Below are 17,276 nucleotides of genomic sequence, written 5' to 3' on the forward strand. Positions count from 1 at the left end.
ATTCAGCTTTTCTAATAAACCTGTGTAGACTGTTTCACAAAAAACAGGAATGTAATGTCAATTTCATTTTAGTTTCTGCATATATAGACGATTATAAACATGTCACTAGAAAGACCTGAATCATAAACAAAAAGGCACAATATTATGATTGTCTTTTTGTAAGGTAAGAGCTAAGATTAGCTCTTTTAAGACAATCTTAGCAGTTCAGTGTGGCTCTCTTTGCAAAAAATGCCAACCTGTTCCAGGGTTCAACATGATCAGCAGGGATAACTGTTAGCTTTTTGTTTTAAAATTAAATTAATTACATCATGTTTTACATTTTTGATTAAAGCCTGATAAGTTTTATTTTAATTTCAAATTGTCATCACTTCGTACCAGCCCATGCCTGCCCTTTTTCATTTTGGACATAACGACAATAAGACATTTGTAGTTCAACATATACGCAATAAATTTCTGTAATTGTGCTTACGTGATGCTTTTGTCAAACACCTTGGTGCGAAACACTTCCTCCTGGTCCAGGCTTATGGTGCAAAATGTACAGAGATCCTTTAGTCGATTTGGACCTGAAACTGGACCTAGGTTCTTGGCTTCACCTAAAAAAAACAAATGTGAGAGAACCTTTATCATACAAGCACTGGGAAACATAAACACCATGTCTGAGACCATCTGAGAACTTTCAACAAGATTTTTTTTTATTGTAGTGAATTAGTGGATTTGGTTCTAGCCTTTTCTAAATAAAAAGGTACAAAGACCATTGTCTGACACTGGGGAAAAAAAAAAAAAGAGGCAGGTGATTTTTATCTGAATCTCTCTCTTCACAACCATACCACTTTAAAAACGCTACTTTGATGTTTGACATCCTCATGTTCATTCGGGGCCAGGAGTCCCTGGCAAATGTTAGGGCAAACTGCAGAGCGGATGTAGCTGAAGTAGACTCGACGCTCATATGTGGTTAAAAACATGAAACATTGACTTCCTCAGCATAACCAATGGCGACAGAACAGCGCTGATTCACAAATGACAAACACCTTTGTAACACGCACCACTTCCACAACTTTGCAGACAGACACAGATTAAATGCCTAGGGGTGGGAAGCGACACGTAAATACTAAGAACCAGTGCCGGACAAGCTGAATTTGTGCTGTCAGAACGCTCCCGTCCTGAGACATGACAGATTTAGACAGCAGGATTAAAGGTAGTGAGTCTCTAAATTAATCCTCTGGCTTTGAAAAGTATCCTAAGCCCAGGCATAGACCGTGTTAAGAAAAGCCACAGATGAGATCAGCTTTTAGAAGACTAATAATAACAGAACAAGGCTAACCTTAGGAATAGTGGGTAAAAACGGTCAATGGGCGTATATCAGGATGCCCCAGAGGGTGAAAAGTAACAATGCAAACAGCTACGCAAGAAGCAGTGTGGCGCAAAAACTCTGCAGTCATCTCCTTTCTGTGACAACATTTTCACGAACTGAAATCCCTGATCTGAGGGGCAGAAAGGAAGCCCGAAAACAAAACAGGTTTCACCGTCTCCTTAAGTGTGAAAATGAATAAGCACACATCTTCATAGAGTACCATCTCCATTGATGTATACATGCTTAAAGGAAAAAGGACCAAATGTGAACAAGGAAGAATGGAGTTTCGCAAGACAGCAGTGAGTTACATGCCATGATAGTTCCTCAATTTTGTTCTGCTTAGTGTTTTCGCATTAATTCATAGTAGTGAAACTGACATTTGCCTTTCTATTGTAGGCCTATGCATTAGACCCTTGCACCTTTTTACCTTTAAGTACAAGAACGTTCTAGCAACTTTTCAAATGTCTGAGAGGTCGACTCTGACCATAAGGACTTTTACTAATAAAGAAAAATGTCTTCAAAACGTAGTTTAAACTATGATTTATTTTATTTACTGATGGCGCTGAACTTTCGACTTAATTATAAAAAATAACCGTAAACACCGATATAAAACGGCTAATGGCAATTTGTATATAATCTGATTGATGAGGGCTATCAAATCAGCAGGAAAAAAAATGTGCTGCATCATAAAAAAAACAGCACAATTTGAATCTCAAAATGTGTCCAGGCTCCAAAGTATTTAGTCTATTTAGATACAAAAAAATAATATTCATACACACGTTAACATGAGTGGGAATCGGACCCCCCTGAGTTTACTGTTTTGTTTTGGGGTTTTTTTTACATAATTTTTTGCTGTACTTTAATAACATCTTCTTACCAAATGTAATGCAAACATAAGTATTTCATATATGCATAAATTATGGCAAATAATGGGGAAGTGCAATTTAAACCCTTCAAGTTTAATATCCCCAGAAAACAGAGTAAATAACAGGAGATTCTGCAGATCCACTCAAAAGTATTTAGCAAAAATTGCAGCAGTTGCATATAAATCTCAATACACAATCGAATTCTGTGCGCTTTAATGATTTTTCCGTTCAGGTATATGTATTGCAGCATTGATTTCTATTTCTATTATCCCCAAACAAGACGTGTGATCATGTTAAAAATAATAAAGTGCAGGAATAAAGACAGAGGGTTGTACTGTATGATAAGATGACACACACATTGGTAAAAAAAATAAAATAAATAAGGGGAAAATTTAATAATGAAGGAAAGGTATGGGAATAGAGCTGAAACTCATACAGCAGCTGGGCCACAAATGGATGGGGACCACAATACTTTGTTGTACACCTGCACAGGGTAACGTTGAAGCTGAATGGGTTAGCTTACAGACGATGCAGTGAAGTGGTACATATTAGCTAGCAGCACTTTGTCACCAACGTTCACTGGGCTCACAATGCAGCTCGTCTTTTCAAAATGGGCTCATTTCGACACTAAAACGTTCTGTCCTCCGTTGCTTAAACCACCCAATAGTGGTTCCTGTGTCCAGTGAATGTGATCATTCACAACAAGCTAGTAGCTTCAGCTAGCATGCTAGGTTAACTTGACGTTAAACACCAGCAGGCAGAGTGCCCGTCTCTGCCTTCGCACTGGCGGCTGCTGAGCACGCCGCGCCCCTCCCCGTTGCCTGCTTCGGCTGCTCAGCTCCTCGACCGACTCCCCCCCAGCCCTCAAGCCGGAGCGAGACGCATCGGCCAGCCGGCGGAGAGTCATACTTACATATTTTACCCCGCAGGCTTTGTAAAATCCGAATCCTAGCGTCGTCCTCTTCCGCCATGGTCAGCGCTGAGTGTTGTTGCCGCTGCTCCGGTGCATTCAGTGCTGTTCTATCATATCCGTTTATGAATGCAAGCGGAGTGGAGGAAAGCCAGTCCCACCGCGGCGTCACGTCAACCCCCTTAGAAAAAAGAAAAGAAAAGAAAAAAAAAAACACTGGGGTCTAAAAAAACATTTGGCAAAATATAACACTTCCCCGGAAGTCGGTGTGACTTTCTACTGCAATGTGCAGCTGAGTCCTGAGTGGGAGTGAAGGTATCTCGGCTCGTTGTGCAATAACGCTTTCGGAGAACGCAGACTTGGACTTGTGGAGCTCGCTGACTAACTTAACTTATCGCGGACACCGCGCGGCTGCTCTGGAGAGCGTGCCGTGTCAATGTGTCACTAGTTATGAATGAGTTGACAACCGCCCATAGACAGATTACTGAAAGGATGAGGGAGGGAGGCGGAAAGATACCGCAAGGTGACTAAAATGGATTAAATTACACAAGAAAAAAGGCGTAACCCTTGTAGAAAACATTACAAATTAGGTTTGAGAGACTTTTCTGTAAAAAAAAAAAAAAAAAAAAAATTCAGACAATAAAACCCACCTGCCAACTTTAAACGCATCTTCACTTTTTGTTATTGTTCTAGTGCCTGTTTAAAGCTTTTAAACGTTAATTTTTTTGTATTTAAAAAACAAAATAAGAGACTTTTTTCAAACTGCAACAAATAAGATGATCTGCTACTGTACGACTGCAATGCGAGTGGTTCTTTCAGTGCTTACTTGTGTTAAGATATGTAAAAACAAAACAACAAAAAGCTTAACTAGTACTATTATCCATTTCCCAAATTAGTAGTAAATAACCAAAGTAAGTTACATACTTTTCTTTTTTTTTCCTATTTGATTTTCTTTGCGTTGGTGATTTTTAATGTTTTATTAGGTACACCTGTTTCTGTGCTTGTTGACACAAAAAGCAGCAAATCAATATCCTAATCAGGACTCTTTTCATGATTACATATTTTCTTTAAATTCCCACTAACACTTTATAGATCTGTGTTTGTGCGCTTATTTTTATATTCTGTATTATTATGTTTTATACATTTGTGATAAATTGATGAAAGATTGTATTGTTGGTTTTTATATTATTCTTTTCATACTGTTTGGGTGAAGGATTTATATATTATTCCTAAAAGAGCAGATAACCACCATATGGCTTTATAGTCTTTTATAATATGCCAAGTATGAAAAGCAGCTTGTGAAATGATCTGATAAATGTAACTAATGTAAGTGAAAGTCCTGTCTGGATAATGTAGCTGTTTAGCTTAAAAAGTGAATTTGACATGTCATGACATGTTGTTTTTTTTAATCCTGTTTGCAAAGCAAGGACAGAGAAGAACTGTTCATAGTAACAATATTTATTTAAATAGTTTTACATGTTTTATACATACTAAACACAGAAAAAAAGAGTAATCTTAATCTCAGTGGTCCTGTGTATTTAGTAGAAATTCAAATTACATCCACAAAGCTTGGAATAAAAATGGCAATTATCAAAGTATTAAACAAGTCAGCATAGTCTAACCATAAAGTGCAACTCACCAATTCCAGTTATTTAAGCAAGAGGTCCAGAAAGGTGAAAACAGAAAATCCCTATTGTTTTGCTCAGACACGCTTTAAAAAAGGTGAAGCTGAAACCACAATAGGTAACAATTCTGCCACCCCACACAATGCAGAAGCTGAGCTGTTATTGCACTGCATTTTAAAAAAACATTACAATGAGTCACTGACTCTGATTTACATGCATAGACACAGGACAAAAATATCCTTGATAGCGGTGAAAAACAGTGAAAAAATAATCACTGAGTTATTGGATTTAAAGTGGAAGAAATGTCAGTCTGCTAATGCAAGATTATCATAGTTTGTCTTAATCCGTCAAAACTATTCTGATGCAAAACATTGCAGATTTCAGAAGTCAACAACATCTTAATTGACATTTGTGTTAGTTGCATTCCTTGAAGGTCTTTAAAAGAATGGTTCCTCTTTGCACACCCATTTTTCCGGCTTGTGTATAGAAATGTATGCGCCATTAGATTCAGAATCAGTCTTCTGAATTGGTTTGCTTGATTTATCATAATTAGCGAGATTGTTCATTCTTGGTCCTGTCGATTTCTTGTTGGGATCACTGTCCCTGTCATATGCTTGCTTTTTTGCAGTATGACGCATAGGATGATGAACTTTGATCCTCTTTTTCACAACTTTTTGTTTCATTTTTGAGGGTGTCAGTGTAGGCAGACATTCCACATATGGTGATGGTGAATTTTTCGTACTTAAATCTGACACGTCCTTGATTTTTGGCTTACTTTCAATTGTTGTAAAATCTGCTTCATCTATGTTTTCACCTTTAATGTGAACATCCTCTTGATTGCCACTGTCCTCTCTTTTGGTGGTGTCTTGTTTGCTGCATTCCCTTGGTTGTGCTGAGTATGTAGAACATGATGTGAATGTGTCATATGTGGGACTCTCATCATTTGTCTCCTGGTGTTTTTTCTCATGGCTTCTCTTTGTGGCAAGATACACAAAACGCTGGGGACAGAATGAACAGCGATATTTCTTCTCTTGGTTGGGGCTTCGGGGTGTGTTGTCAAAGCAAGAGCCATTTTCCATGCAGCTGTTGCAGATGTAGTCCCCACAAGACGGTGCCTCACCGGGGGGACCTTGTTTTCCGCAGGTCCGACAGAAGTAAGGATGGGAACCGATTACATGAGCTTTCAGTCCAGTCTCTGTGATAAAAGAGCTGTCACAGATGTCACAGTTGTAGGTAGGCCTAGGACTGTAGTTTCTGCTAAGACTATGTTTCGGCCCAATGCTAGCTCCTGAGCTGCTCTCCTCTGTTGGAAAATGTGTTCTGTCAAAGTGGGATTCAGTGACACCTGTTCTGTCTATGGAAAGTTCAGGACAGGGATGAAACAAAGCATTTCTGTGTTTGTATCTGAACTTCTTTCTCTTCTTTTTAGCCTTGTAAGAATAGTAGGGACGCCAAAGCTGATCAGCTGTATCGCAGTCATTGGTATCATCACATGTCTCAGTGGAAGCAACGGCTTCCGGTCTGAGTCGAAGCCTTGGACTCTCTGTGTTTTCCCTCAGTGGACTGCATTGACTTGGGGCTTGTTCCTCATTTCGTTCTCTAGTTTTCCTCTTCTTCCTGGGGAAAAGCTTAGATCCTTTAATTTTGCGGCGGATGATTGCTTCATTACCTATTTTCACTGTTATCTGACATAGCGGCTTGGTGTCACTGTCCAGAGATGGGCCCTGGCAAGCAGGTTTGGCGATGTAAGTCTCTGTTTTTGTCCCCATTACTTTGTCTCGCATCAAATCCTTTGTGCTGGATTGAAGTATCTCCTTGGTCATCTCTTCAACCCTTTTTGCTGAAGCTGATAACTCTCCTAACTTTTTAACAGTACTTAAGGAGTTGAAGAATGGCACAGTGTGAGTAATGTGCTCTGAGTTCATCAGCACAGGCGGTTTATCTGTTTGAGGCTCAGGATTGGGTAGAGTCAGCTTGGACGAGAAGATGCTGTCACAGTTACTAAAAGGCGAACCTCTGTCTCCAGCTTCGTTCTCTGTGCTTATCTGCTTCCCCTGTTCACTATTGAGATTTTGATCGATAACTTGATTGCAAGGCTTGTCAAAGCAGATGCGAGGCATGACAGGGGAGACCATCTTTGTTGTGGCCATGAAGGTTAGCGGGAATGAAGTTGTGTCAGGGTGAGTAAGGAGACTGTTTTCTTCAAATGGAGGAATAAGTGAACTGTTGTCTAAAGAGGATGAGTCACCTTTTTCACCACTTTCTGAGTATGTCTGGCTGTATGTCTTGTATTGCCTTTTTCTAAACTTCATGGGCAAAAGTCTGTAGAGCTTGATTGGATAAACGCTGGCTTTCAGCCCACCATTGGCAGATTTTTTTCTGACAGCGAGGTTGGGATCAATGCCATGGAAGGACTTTTGATGGTTTTTCAAGATATAATATGTCATAAATGTCTCCAGACAGAAAATACACTGATAGCGGCGTTCACCTGTGTGCCAGATTTCATGCTTGGTGCGGTACTCTGCTAAGGCAAATACTTTATTGCAATAATGACAGGGGTAAGCCCTCTGCCACGAGTGCACGTTCTCATGCCGCCTCAGGCTCGACAAGGTGACATAAACTCGTTTGCACACACTGCAGTTGTATCGCCTCTGCCTTACTGTCTTCTCTTCATGTAGGCGCTCTGTTAGGTTAACTTCAGTGAGCTCTGGCATGTTCGGGCTGGGAAGATCTGCAGAGGGAGGCTGTGTTGCAGAGCTCTCCATGTTTAACCTGTCATCTGAATGTTGCTCCACCTCTTTGGCTGATATTTCCCTGGCATCAAGCTTAGGTGGGCCTCTTCCAGTCTTTGGACATAATCTCTCATGGTTGTGCAGTCGTTTGAGGTGTATGAATTTTCTGTGACAAAATTTACAAAACAAACGAGTATCAAAATGCTTTTTGTGTACCTCAGAGTGAATGGTGAGAAGAGCTTTATTTGAGAATATCTCTGGACAGTGTTCGCAGCTGTAGACTGAGATGCTGTCCTCTGGGTGAGGGGAAAGAGGTGGTGGACCTAGCTCTGTGTTAGCACTGTCAGTGGCTCCACAGAGCTCTGTCTCTGTTATCTTCTCTGTCTCCGCTTCTGAAAAAAGTGCAGGCGGTGTCATAACGGCAACAGGAGCAGCAGCATCACCGTCAGATAACACTGGTGTAACTGTGTTATCTGCTGGTGCTGGAAGCATACTTTTGCCCAAAATGCCTCTCAGCCTGTGGCGCTTTTTTAGTGGGCCCGTATTCCTATACATGAGTGGTTTTGAGTGTAATATTGCTGGTTTACAGACGTTCCTGTCGTCCCACTGACTGGTGTCTTTGTCTTCAGTGGAATTGTTTACTGCATATGAGTGCTCAGACAGGGTGTGGGTTGTCTCATTGTTCCCATTGATGCTGGATATTGAAGGGAAATTTGAGGGTAGGTGTCCCACGTCTGGCGATTGCCTCTGCTTGTCTGTTTGAACCAAAGGAGTGAAGGGATTGTTACCAGGACACATTTCAGTGATAGAGAAGGCATTGGTAATGCGCGGCCCTCTTGCACTGTCTGTGTCCTCACGCCTGGAAGCCTCCTTCTTTGTTGTTGAAGATTTTGTGTTTGCACACGAGTCTCTAGGACTAACACGTTCATCCTGCTGCTCTTCATCTGCAAGCTTTTCCAAAAAAGAAATTCCAAGTCTTCTTCCAGCTGCTGCAAGTCCCCCTCTGTTCTCTTCACCAAGTGATGTCAACTTTGAAGAGTATATGAAGTTGAGGATGCAGGCAAACACTTCCGACTTTAGGTCCATCAGCTCTAGGACTTGGCTGGAGCTGCATGTATCTGTGGTTGCCAGAGTGCTTCTGAAGTATCCGCTGCATGCAGCCAAGATGTTTTTGTGGGCCCGAAACTTCACATCCTCTACCACGATGGTAACGTCACAGAAGAGGCCTTGTGACCGCTGCTCATTGAGCTTGCTCAGCACAGTAGAAGGGTGTGTGCTGTCCATCAGGTTTGGATGCATAGGCTCACTGCACTCATCTAAAAAAGAAAAAATTAGAAATGATTACGCCACATGTAGTAAAGTAGATAACTGTAAAATTATGAAATGTGATTATTTGCTTTTTCAAGCTTTTCAGCAGTTTTTCCGTTTTAACACTAGATGGCAGCAACATTCTGACACAGAATGCCAGTTTTCATCAACAGTTGCTGAATTTAAACCTGATGACCTCCAAACCATTTTATGCATAAAGAATGTAGCCTACCTCCAAGTTTGCCTGACTTGAATTTGACTTGAATTCAGTCTTTAGGATTTTAAAGAAAGCATGTTGTTATAGAACACACTGAAGAGTAAAATGATTTATCTTACTTTTACCTGTTTGAGTAAATTATAGCTAATGATATAAGGTGTAGCTAGTTGTACATGTTCTCTGAACCATTTGTCAGACAAAACTAAGATCGATGATAACTGAATGAAGGATCTATATTATGTTTCTGGATATGTGAGTTTTTGTTTAATTTTAGCCACCTTAATTGATCAACTAAACCACTTTAGAGTGCTACAGATCTGAAAGAGAGTCATATTTTTATGTAAAGTTATTTATTCAATAATGCTTAAAGATTATTAAATAAATGTGGTGAAATAAAAACTACTGTACCCAAATTGAGACAATAAAATGTAGAGCTGGTCATCACATCTAATTGCAATGATGCAATATTTTGCATCATTTTATATTTTCACATAGTGCCATGCATGCATATTCTGCATGTCGATAATATACTTGGCCCCTTGGATAGAATTGCACTGCCCTTCATGTCCACCATTGGCATTTATTTTTAATGGTCACAATGCTAAATAAAGAGTGGTACCATGTGATGAAGAAAAAGCACAAAAGAGTCAGAAAATGTGGATTAATCATAGTTAATACAATCAAAACCACCACAGTTAAATGTTTCTCTGATATTATGCAGGTCTAGTGAAATGTTTGGCTTTGCTTATTTCTTTTTGTTGTGCTCTGCATCGACTTGGAAATCTCATAGTGAATTCATGCTTGTTATCTGCCATTAAAAAAATATTGTCTTGTGAAAGTATTACAAATTTTTTGTTTATAATTGATGTTTTTGTATTCTCAGTAAAAAGTATATTTCAGTAAGGATTTAATTTTTTACTGATTATTTATTTTTTTGAAATAGATATTTATGTCTGGAGACATTGGTATGATTGCCTCCTGACGGGTGAGTTTTTGCTTTTTATTCTTTTATCGTTTTTGTTTTCTTTTTATGTATATTTGGACTTTGAGTCTGTGTAATAAAATCAATCTATCTATGTGATGATGAGTCATATAGTCCCTATCTTCCCAGTTGATGGCTTCCTTTCACATGCCTCGGAAATAATCGAGGCATGATCGATAAAATTTCATTCTGCTAAACAATCATTTAATAGTTGATGATAGAAATCATAGCTAACAGTATGATAAAATGAAGCACATCTTGCATGTTTTAGATTTGGAGACTTTCTTGTCTTCATCTTGTTGGCGTGCATTAGGACAGAATGAAAACTGAAAAGAAAATGCTGTGATGACAAACGAAATGAGATCAGTTAAATGTATAAATTACATTGAACTGAGCGAACCACACATTCATTTATTTGAATGTATGAGTATTATCTTAGCACTGTGAGCCTCTCATGGGGTAGTGCAATCTGAGTCATTTTTGTTTTGCATATCGTGCTGGCTGTACATGGTAAGACACACTTCGTTACTTGTAAATGATGAATCATGCATCCACTTGTGTTGCTGCTATTTACAGCTTCACTTTGCGCTTTAATTTTGTCAGAGATATATATAATTATAACTCCTGTATTGAATATTACGTCTCTCGGAGCACTTGATACTTAATGTGCCAAACAACAACGCATCTTTGTTAAAACTGTTGAAACCTAAGTTATACACTCAAAACCACTCAAGTTATGTTTATTATTTCTAGTGTTAAAAATTGTAAATAACATTCACACTGATGTCTTTATAACACAGAACAGCGTTTCCTCTAAGGAGGACGCTGGTTATCACCAGAGAGTTTCTTTAATGCTAATGTTGTGATGTGTACCGAATACAATATGGCCGCCAGTGTCTGTAAAGCCTTTCAGACGACTGAAAACACAACTAACCTCCTGCCTTCTATCGCAGACGGGCCTCCGTTGTCATGGCAACATGCTATGGCGCAGCACTTATTGGAATTCAGCCGGATGGCAATCGACTGTAACTGCTGTCAAAGGTTTCAGTTTACTTCTTGTTAAAAAAACAACAACAAAAAAAACACTGTGCCCTCTTTGGGAACCCTGCTGCAAGCAGAAATGCACAAAGCGATGGAGGTTTGCCTTTGTCTCCAGCTGACTATACTTTGTCTTTTGCTTGCCGAGGTCTGAGAGTCTTTGTGTCTGCAGCACAAAATGGACTTTCAGATATTTCAGCGTTATCTGATGGAGAAGTATGTGCCGAACATATAGAATTGTTCATCTTTTTAGCGCTATTTGTGGATCAGCATCGCCCTCTCCCTCCAGGAGGCTTCTTCAATCCACCACATTCATTTTTTACAGTTTGCATCAGTTGTTATGGTTTGTTGCAGCCACATGCTGAGCGGAATTTCTTAACTTGCTATCACTGCTTTTTTTTAATTTGCCACACCCCGACTTCGTTTACCTTCAAAGACATGATTTGCTTTTATATTTTTTTCAGAAAAATAGAAATCCCCTGAGGTCAAACCACAAACCGAGAAATGACAGAGCAAGATACAGAAAGTATTATAAAATGACAAACAAACTGTCAAGGCAAAAAACCCCTCTTCAGCTTTGCAAGGCATACTTCCGCACACATACAAACGCAAGCAGGTTAGATTTTGAGGGTAAGCATGCAAAACGTACCTTAGTGAATCAGAGAAAATGATGCACAACGAACAGGAAACAATGCTGTGCAGTATCCCTTTCTCTACGGCCTGGCATACACACAGTGATACACAAAAAACAGTTTCATAAGATATAGGCGAAAGTACTTTTTCCCCTATGATGGTCGCTGAACAGTGGTGGTGTCTGAAGCCGAGCTTTTTCTGACGTCTTTCTTCCTCTCCCTCCCTCTCATCAGTGTGCAGATGACTTCAGCTCCAGCATCTATCGCTTCTATCCATGCAGCCCGGGTCCTGGGCTAGAGCTGCCCTACCCTCCAATGTCCTACAGCACTACAGCGAATGGAATAACACAATTTTTTTCTTCCTTTGCAGAACATAGCTAAATCGGAGCACAAGTCTGTCCCATGTAATAGCTGGGCTACTGACGCTTTCGTTCTGGAGCCACTAAGCAGGAAGCGGCAACTTTTATTAAGCATTGCAGAGAGCTGTAGGGAGAGCGGAGAAATGCAGGTCTCTACATCACACATCAGCTCAGTTCTTCATCCCACAGCCAGAAAGCTCGCTCAGCTGCATCATTGTGAGTGCTCATAGCGAGTGGTCCTGAGCTGAATAACGGATGCCGTATTAAATCTCCCCAGCACCACAAACTAGATCCAAGTGGAGCCTGATGCAGGCTTTTACAGGACAATGCCTTGCATGAAATATAAATCATCATGAGCCCTCTAATATGCACCTTAAATGCACAACAGCACACCATCTGCTGGTGCACACAATCTCTGTCTGTACAGCAGCATATCACACCACTGCCTTTCGCCCATGCCTTGACTGTGGTTAGAATAGACAAAGCTGAAGCAAGGAGGAGATGACACACACTGCCGTCCTGTCGTGCAAAGCAGCAATCACAGTCCAGATGTTTAGCGATGCTTTTTCTGGCTGAGATAAAAACAAACCGTGCTCTCTGCAGCGACTTGGGGTATACCTATATAAAGGCTGCTGATTGATGCGAAAGCAGCAGATGCGTCAGCACTGCAGACGAGGGGGGAGGGGAGGAAGCCAAACACACGACGTGGCTCGGTAGCCTCTCCACTAGCCTCTAAAGACAGAAGCAACTGCTTAGGCCCTCCCATCCTGACTAGCACTTCCATTTAAACAGACCAGTGATGTTACATGGCTGCTGATGTGAAAGAGCAGGTGCAGTATCTGTAAGAATAAGCTTACTTGTTGCATCTAAGCGCAAAGAAGACACATCTCACTTCATGTGTGTGTGTTTTTGTGGAAATATGATAAACTATTGATCAGTTGTTTTTCTATTTTTATTATTTGTATTGTAGCAAATGTGAATGCAAAGCTACAAACTATTTTTGATGCTGGTACAAATATATATGCAAAACTCTTTCTTCCAAAGTCAGCCTCTTCTAGGTTTGGAGACCTAATTAAGAAAGTAGTACGGATCCTTTAAAGACATTTGTTAACTACAACAAATATATATAAACTTAAGAGTATTTTATTGATTTTTTTTTCAGAGCCAAATAGACATAAGTAAGAGACTTGTTTTGAAGTGAAAGGAAACTGATTTGTAGTTTTTAAAATGTCTGAAATCTGAAATGTGTAGCTTGTGTTTGTGTTCAGATCAGACAGTATTTTGTAGAGCTCCTGTCGCTGCTGTCACAGCTTCTGGTCTTTGTGGGATATGTCTCCATCAGGTTTGTAAATCTGGAGACTAGCATAAACAATATATTGTCACAGTGTAATATGATAAACACCATAAATTTAATAAATTTCAAGGATTCAAGGATTTTATTGTCATACCAGCGCTCATATTTTGTCTGTAGAATGAAATTAAGACTTAGGTCTCAGTTTAAGAAGCCTGAAAAATTAATATAAGTAATAGATAAGTATAAAAATAGATTTAGTAAATATATAAAGTATAAGTAATAATATGTAAATATATATTTTTATAAAGTTAAAACGTGAGTATCAAGAGTGGCTATAGTTCAGCGGCCTGACAGCTGCATGGTAGAAACTGTTTTTGAGCCTGGAGGTCTTGCACTGAATGCTCCTCAGCTGCTTGCCTGAGGTGAGTGGCTAGAACTGTCTGTGTGCAGGATGGGTGGAGTCCTTCATGATACGGACCACCCTCCTCCTTCATCATGATGTATAGAGGGCCCAGGTGGAAGGACGACTGCTCCCCACAGTCCTCCGTGAAGCTTTAACCACTCTCTGCAGAGCCATTTCTTTGTTTCAATAGATCACTTCTCATCAAAGCAAGGTTCAATCCTGGTACTTATTCAACATCTATATTCTCCCACAAGTACAGGTTATAACAGGAAATAAGATTAGCGACCATAGCCAGGCAGGTGATACACAGCTCGACATTACGATGTCAGTGGGTGACTCTGAACCCATCCAAGCACTGAACAGATGCTTAGAACAGATAAACATGTGGTTGTGCCAAAACTTTCTCCAGCTGGACAGAAACAAAAACTTAAGTTATTGTCTTTGGACCTAGAGAGGAACAGTCTAGACTCTGACCTGAAGCATCAGAGCCACATAAGGACAGTTACAAAGTGGCCTTCTATCACCTGATGAACATTGCCAGGATTAGAAGACTAATGTCCGACTCCAAGCAAGTTCTAGAGAAACTCATTCATGCGTTTATCTTTAGTCGCACTAATTAATGCAACGGTGTCTTTACAGGTCTGTTAAAAAAAAGAAAAAAAGAAAAGCAGACACCTGCAGCTGATCCAGAACCCTGCTGCTTGAGTTCTTACTTAAACCAGCACAATAGAGTACATCACCTCAGTATTAAAGTCCCTACACTGGCTCCCTATAGCTCACAGTAGACTTTAAAATACTGTTGTTAGTTTATAAATCACTAATCAGTTTAGCACCACAATAATTTAAAGATCTGCTGTTGCCTCTCAGATCTTCTGGTTGTGGTCTGCTCTGCATCCTCAGAGCAGCATTCAGCTTCTATGTACCACAAATGTGGAATAAACTTCCAGAAAACTGCAAAACAGCTGAAACACTGAGTGCTTTTAAATCTAGACTAAAACCCCACCTGTTTAGAGTTGCATTTGAAACATTATAAATGGGACTGATGACCTGTTCAGGTGTACTTGGTCTCTTGCCTGTTGACAGCTGAAGATACACACCAGCACCCCTCACAACCCAAATGAGATAAATGTGTATGATGACATATAATAATATCTGGGTAACAATCAAAACGTACTGCTAGATATTGATGTTTATACCCGACAGCAAAAATTAGAACAGAAAAACTAAAATATCTGCACAAAATCTAAATAAACTAAAATATAAAAAGGTGTTAATGATTCTATGGCTGAGAGATCTAAAGAAATCTTCTGGGGGAAAAAAATCACTGTAACATTTACTCTATATTTGCTCTATATTCAAAAACACAAAGTGCTCTTTGACATTTGTGTTTCCTTTTGTCTAATAAGTCAAATGTCATTTTCCCCAAAGTTGCTTTGTGAGAGCAAAAAGATAAGAACTTCTCTTTGGTCAGGATAAGATAACTCTGTTCACTTACAGGTCAAACTAACCTGTTTGACCTGTAAGTCAAACAGGTTAGTTTGTACTGTTTCCACTAAGGGCTGACAAGAGATAAATCATTGATAAAAGCAGCACATGTTTAAAAACACATAGGAATAGCACATTTCTAACACAGATGTGATTTACTTCCCCTTCACAATCATGTTCTACTTTGTGTTGGTTTGCCATTTGTAATGTTTCCTGATGTGTGCCATTTTGTGATATCAGACTTATGTAGTGCTTCATTAGGATACTCAAAGACACTTTTAAATGAAATCAGTCATTCCTATTCTTGCACTCTCGTCTGACAGAGGCAAGGCTGCTATATCGCGACATTGGCCCTTCTGTCTGCCCAAGAACACAATGACACATTCTGGTAGGACAGGGATTTGAACCAGTGACCCACTGATTACAAGACAAATTCGGACCCATGTCACCATCATTGCCACCACTTTCCTCCATAAGTTAAGTAAATTACATCAAACTGCAAAATATTTCAGCCATTGTGCCATGATATTTGTCTTTTAGCGAACATTTCTGTTTGCTGTTGATGGCTTTAGGAAGAATCACTCTGTTCACATTCAATAACGACATCTAAACTGGAAACAAAATGGCAGCTCGGTAGGAAAAAAATCAGTTTATACTTTAAATCCTTATATGCGCTATATGTTAGATTAAGTTATGCATTATGTAAGAGGAATCTCACCATCTATACCTAACATCACAGCCAGGAAGTGGTTAAAACAACAGAAAAAATAAACAGGCCTTTATGCTTCTGTGGCTCAGTGATCCCAGCTGTGGCCTGTGGGAACTCATCGGCTGGAAGGCAAACACCGCCGCACCAAGCTGAGTAGGCCTTATATAAAGCAATCCAAGTTAACAAAGAAGTTTATGCACGGGAGAATTCATCTTGTTATTGTTAATAAGCACCCATACCTGTAGTCGCCTATTAAAAAACGTTTCTGTGTGGAAGGTCTTGCTTTGGGCCGGTCTCTGGCGCAGTGGAAGTCTCTCTGCTGTTTGTTTAGGCGCAGGAGGGTAGAGCGACTACCCGGCCTCCGTTGCTGCCTTGGCCCATCTTAGGCCTTTCCCATCTTCTGTCATAGCTGCTGGTGGTGTGGACTTTGCTTCGGGCAGAGATTTCCCTGCTCCTGCTGTGCAAAGTTGCCTTGTGGAGACAGCTGCCAGTGCTGCGTCACTCCGGCTGCATCACTGACCTACAAAGAGTTTCTGAAAAGGAGGGGTGGTGAAGCGAATGTGTGGAGCAGAAAAAAAAAAGGAAAAGGGATAAGCAGAAAACAACAAGCCGAGCTCCAACAAACAAATGGATGGGGCTTCCGTTCTCCCTTAGTTTGAGGCCCGGTTACTGCTCTGGTATTCAGGAAGTGAGTCTAGGAGACAGATCCTTTATTGTTATGTAATGAACATTTTTTTCTCCCAGAACAGCCTCAGCTGAGAAGTCTGTGCGAGAGGCTAATAATAGGCCATAATACCTCAGTGAGGCCTGAGTGTGGCCATGTCAAACCATAGAGGGAGAGCTAGTGTTTAATGTATCATTAAAAAAAATCTAAACTTTCTGTTTCCTTCTTAATAAGAGATCATTTTTGTCTTATTGCCTTTCTTTTAAAACAAAAAATAATAAGTCAAATTACAACTTTTTAAATACGGCTATTTTAAAACTGGAAAAAGTTCATACCTTCCTCTAATGTTACAGAAGCTTTCTTAGGACAGAAGCAGATGCTCATGAAAGGAGATTTGCCCAAAATTTCAAGGCAGGATCACTTAGGCCTGGAAATGGTAACCAGAACTACAACACTTGTTTTGCACACGCCACCCTCGGGTTTGTTTTTCTTGATTCTCCTCCTCCTCCCTACATCATCATCATCATCATCCTGCTTTCACTGCTGTGCTGCTCCCTCTGCTGGTTCATTGAAAGAACACATCAGAGTGGTAACACACTGAAGTGGAATGAGAGGCAAAGACAACATGTAGTCGTGAGGACCACCACCAGAGGGCACTACAATAATTTGCTCGAATGTAAACAGGAAGTATGTAACTCGAC

General features: G+C 40.1%; 2 protein-coding genes across 7 annotated transcripts in view; both read right to left on the reverse strand.

Annotated features, from left to right (window-relative positions):
• Nucleotides 1-3,727, reverse strand: part of rasa2 (RAS p21 protein activator 2) — a 29,696-nt gene extending 25,969 nt beyond the window's left edge. The window contains exons 1-2 of the mRNA XM_055028346.1: nt 3,131-3,727; nt 470-593 (exon numbers count right to left, since the gene is read on the reverse strand). Coding sequence (XP_054884321.1) covers nt 470-593; nt 3,131-3,188 — 182 coding nt within the window. The 5' untranslated portion in view covers nt 3,189-3,727. The remainder of the gene's footprint in view (nt 1-469; nt 594-3,130) is intronic.
• Nucleotides 3,728-4,569: 842 nt separating this feature from the next.
• On the reverse strand, nt 4,570-17,095 carry zbtb38 (zinc finger and BTB domain containing 38). Of its 6 annotated transcripts, XM_055028799.1 has the most exons (4): nt 16,911-17,095; nt 16,151-16,444; nt 12,639-16,070; nt 4,570-8,800 (listed from the first exon to the last, which is right to left on the reverse strand). In XM_055028799.1, the coding sequence occupies exons 3-4, from the start codon at nt 12,802-12,804 to the stop codon at nt 5,190-5,192; spliced, it is 3,777 nt and encodes a 1,258-aa protein (XP_054884774.1). In that variant the 5' UTR covers nt 12,805-16,070; nt 16,151-16,444; nt 16,911-17,095; the 3' UTR covers nt 4,570-5,189. The 6 variants fall into 6 exon arrangements, with proteins under 6 accessions (XP_054884774.1, XP_054884773.1, XP_054884777.1 ...); XM_055028798.1 differs by lacking the exon at nt 16,911-17,095 and having other exon boundaries at nt 16,151-16,796; XM_055028802.1 differs by lacking the exon at nt 16,911-17,095 and having other exon boundaries at nt 15,980-16,070; nt 16,151-16,794.
• Nucleotides 17,096-17,276: the final 181 nt, after the last annotated feature.

This window comes from Poeciliopsis prolifica, unplaced genomic scaffold (genome assembly GCF_027474105.1).
Source record: "Poeciliopsis prolifica strain line A6 unplaced genomic scaffold, Auburn_PproV2 SCAFFOLD004, whole genome shotgun sequence".
NCBI classification, from domain to species: domain Eukaryota; kingdom Metazoa; phylum Chordata; class Actinopteri; order Cyprinodontiformes; family Poeciliidae; genus Poeciliopsis; species Poeciliopsis prolifica.

Coding starts and splice junctions, on each gene's coding strand:
- zbtb38 (XM_055028799.1), bottom strand. CDS start 12,804: ATGGAAGTGCTAGTCAGGATGGGAGGGCCTAAGCAGTTGCTTCTGTCT. Junction 8,801..12,638: donor AATCAGCAGCCTTTATATAG/GTATACCCCAAG, acceptor TTTCTTTTTTAG/ATGAGTGCAGTGAGCCTATG.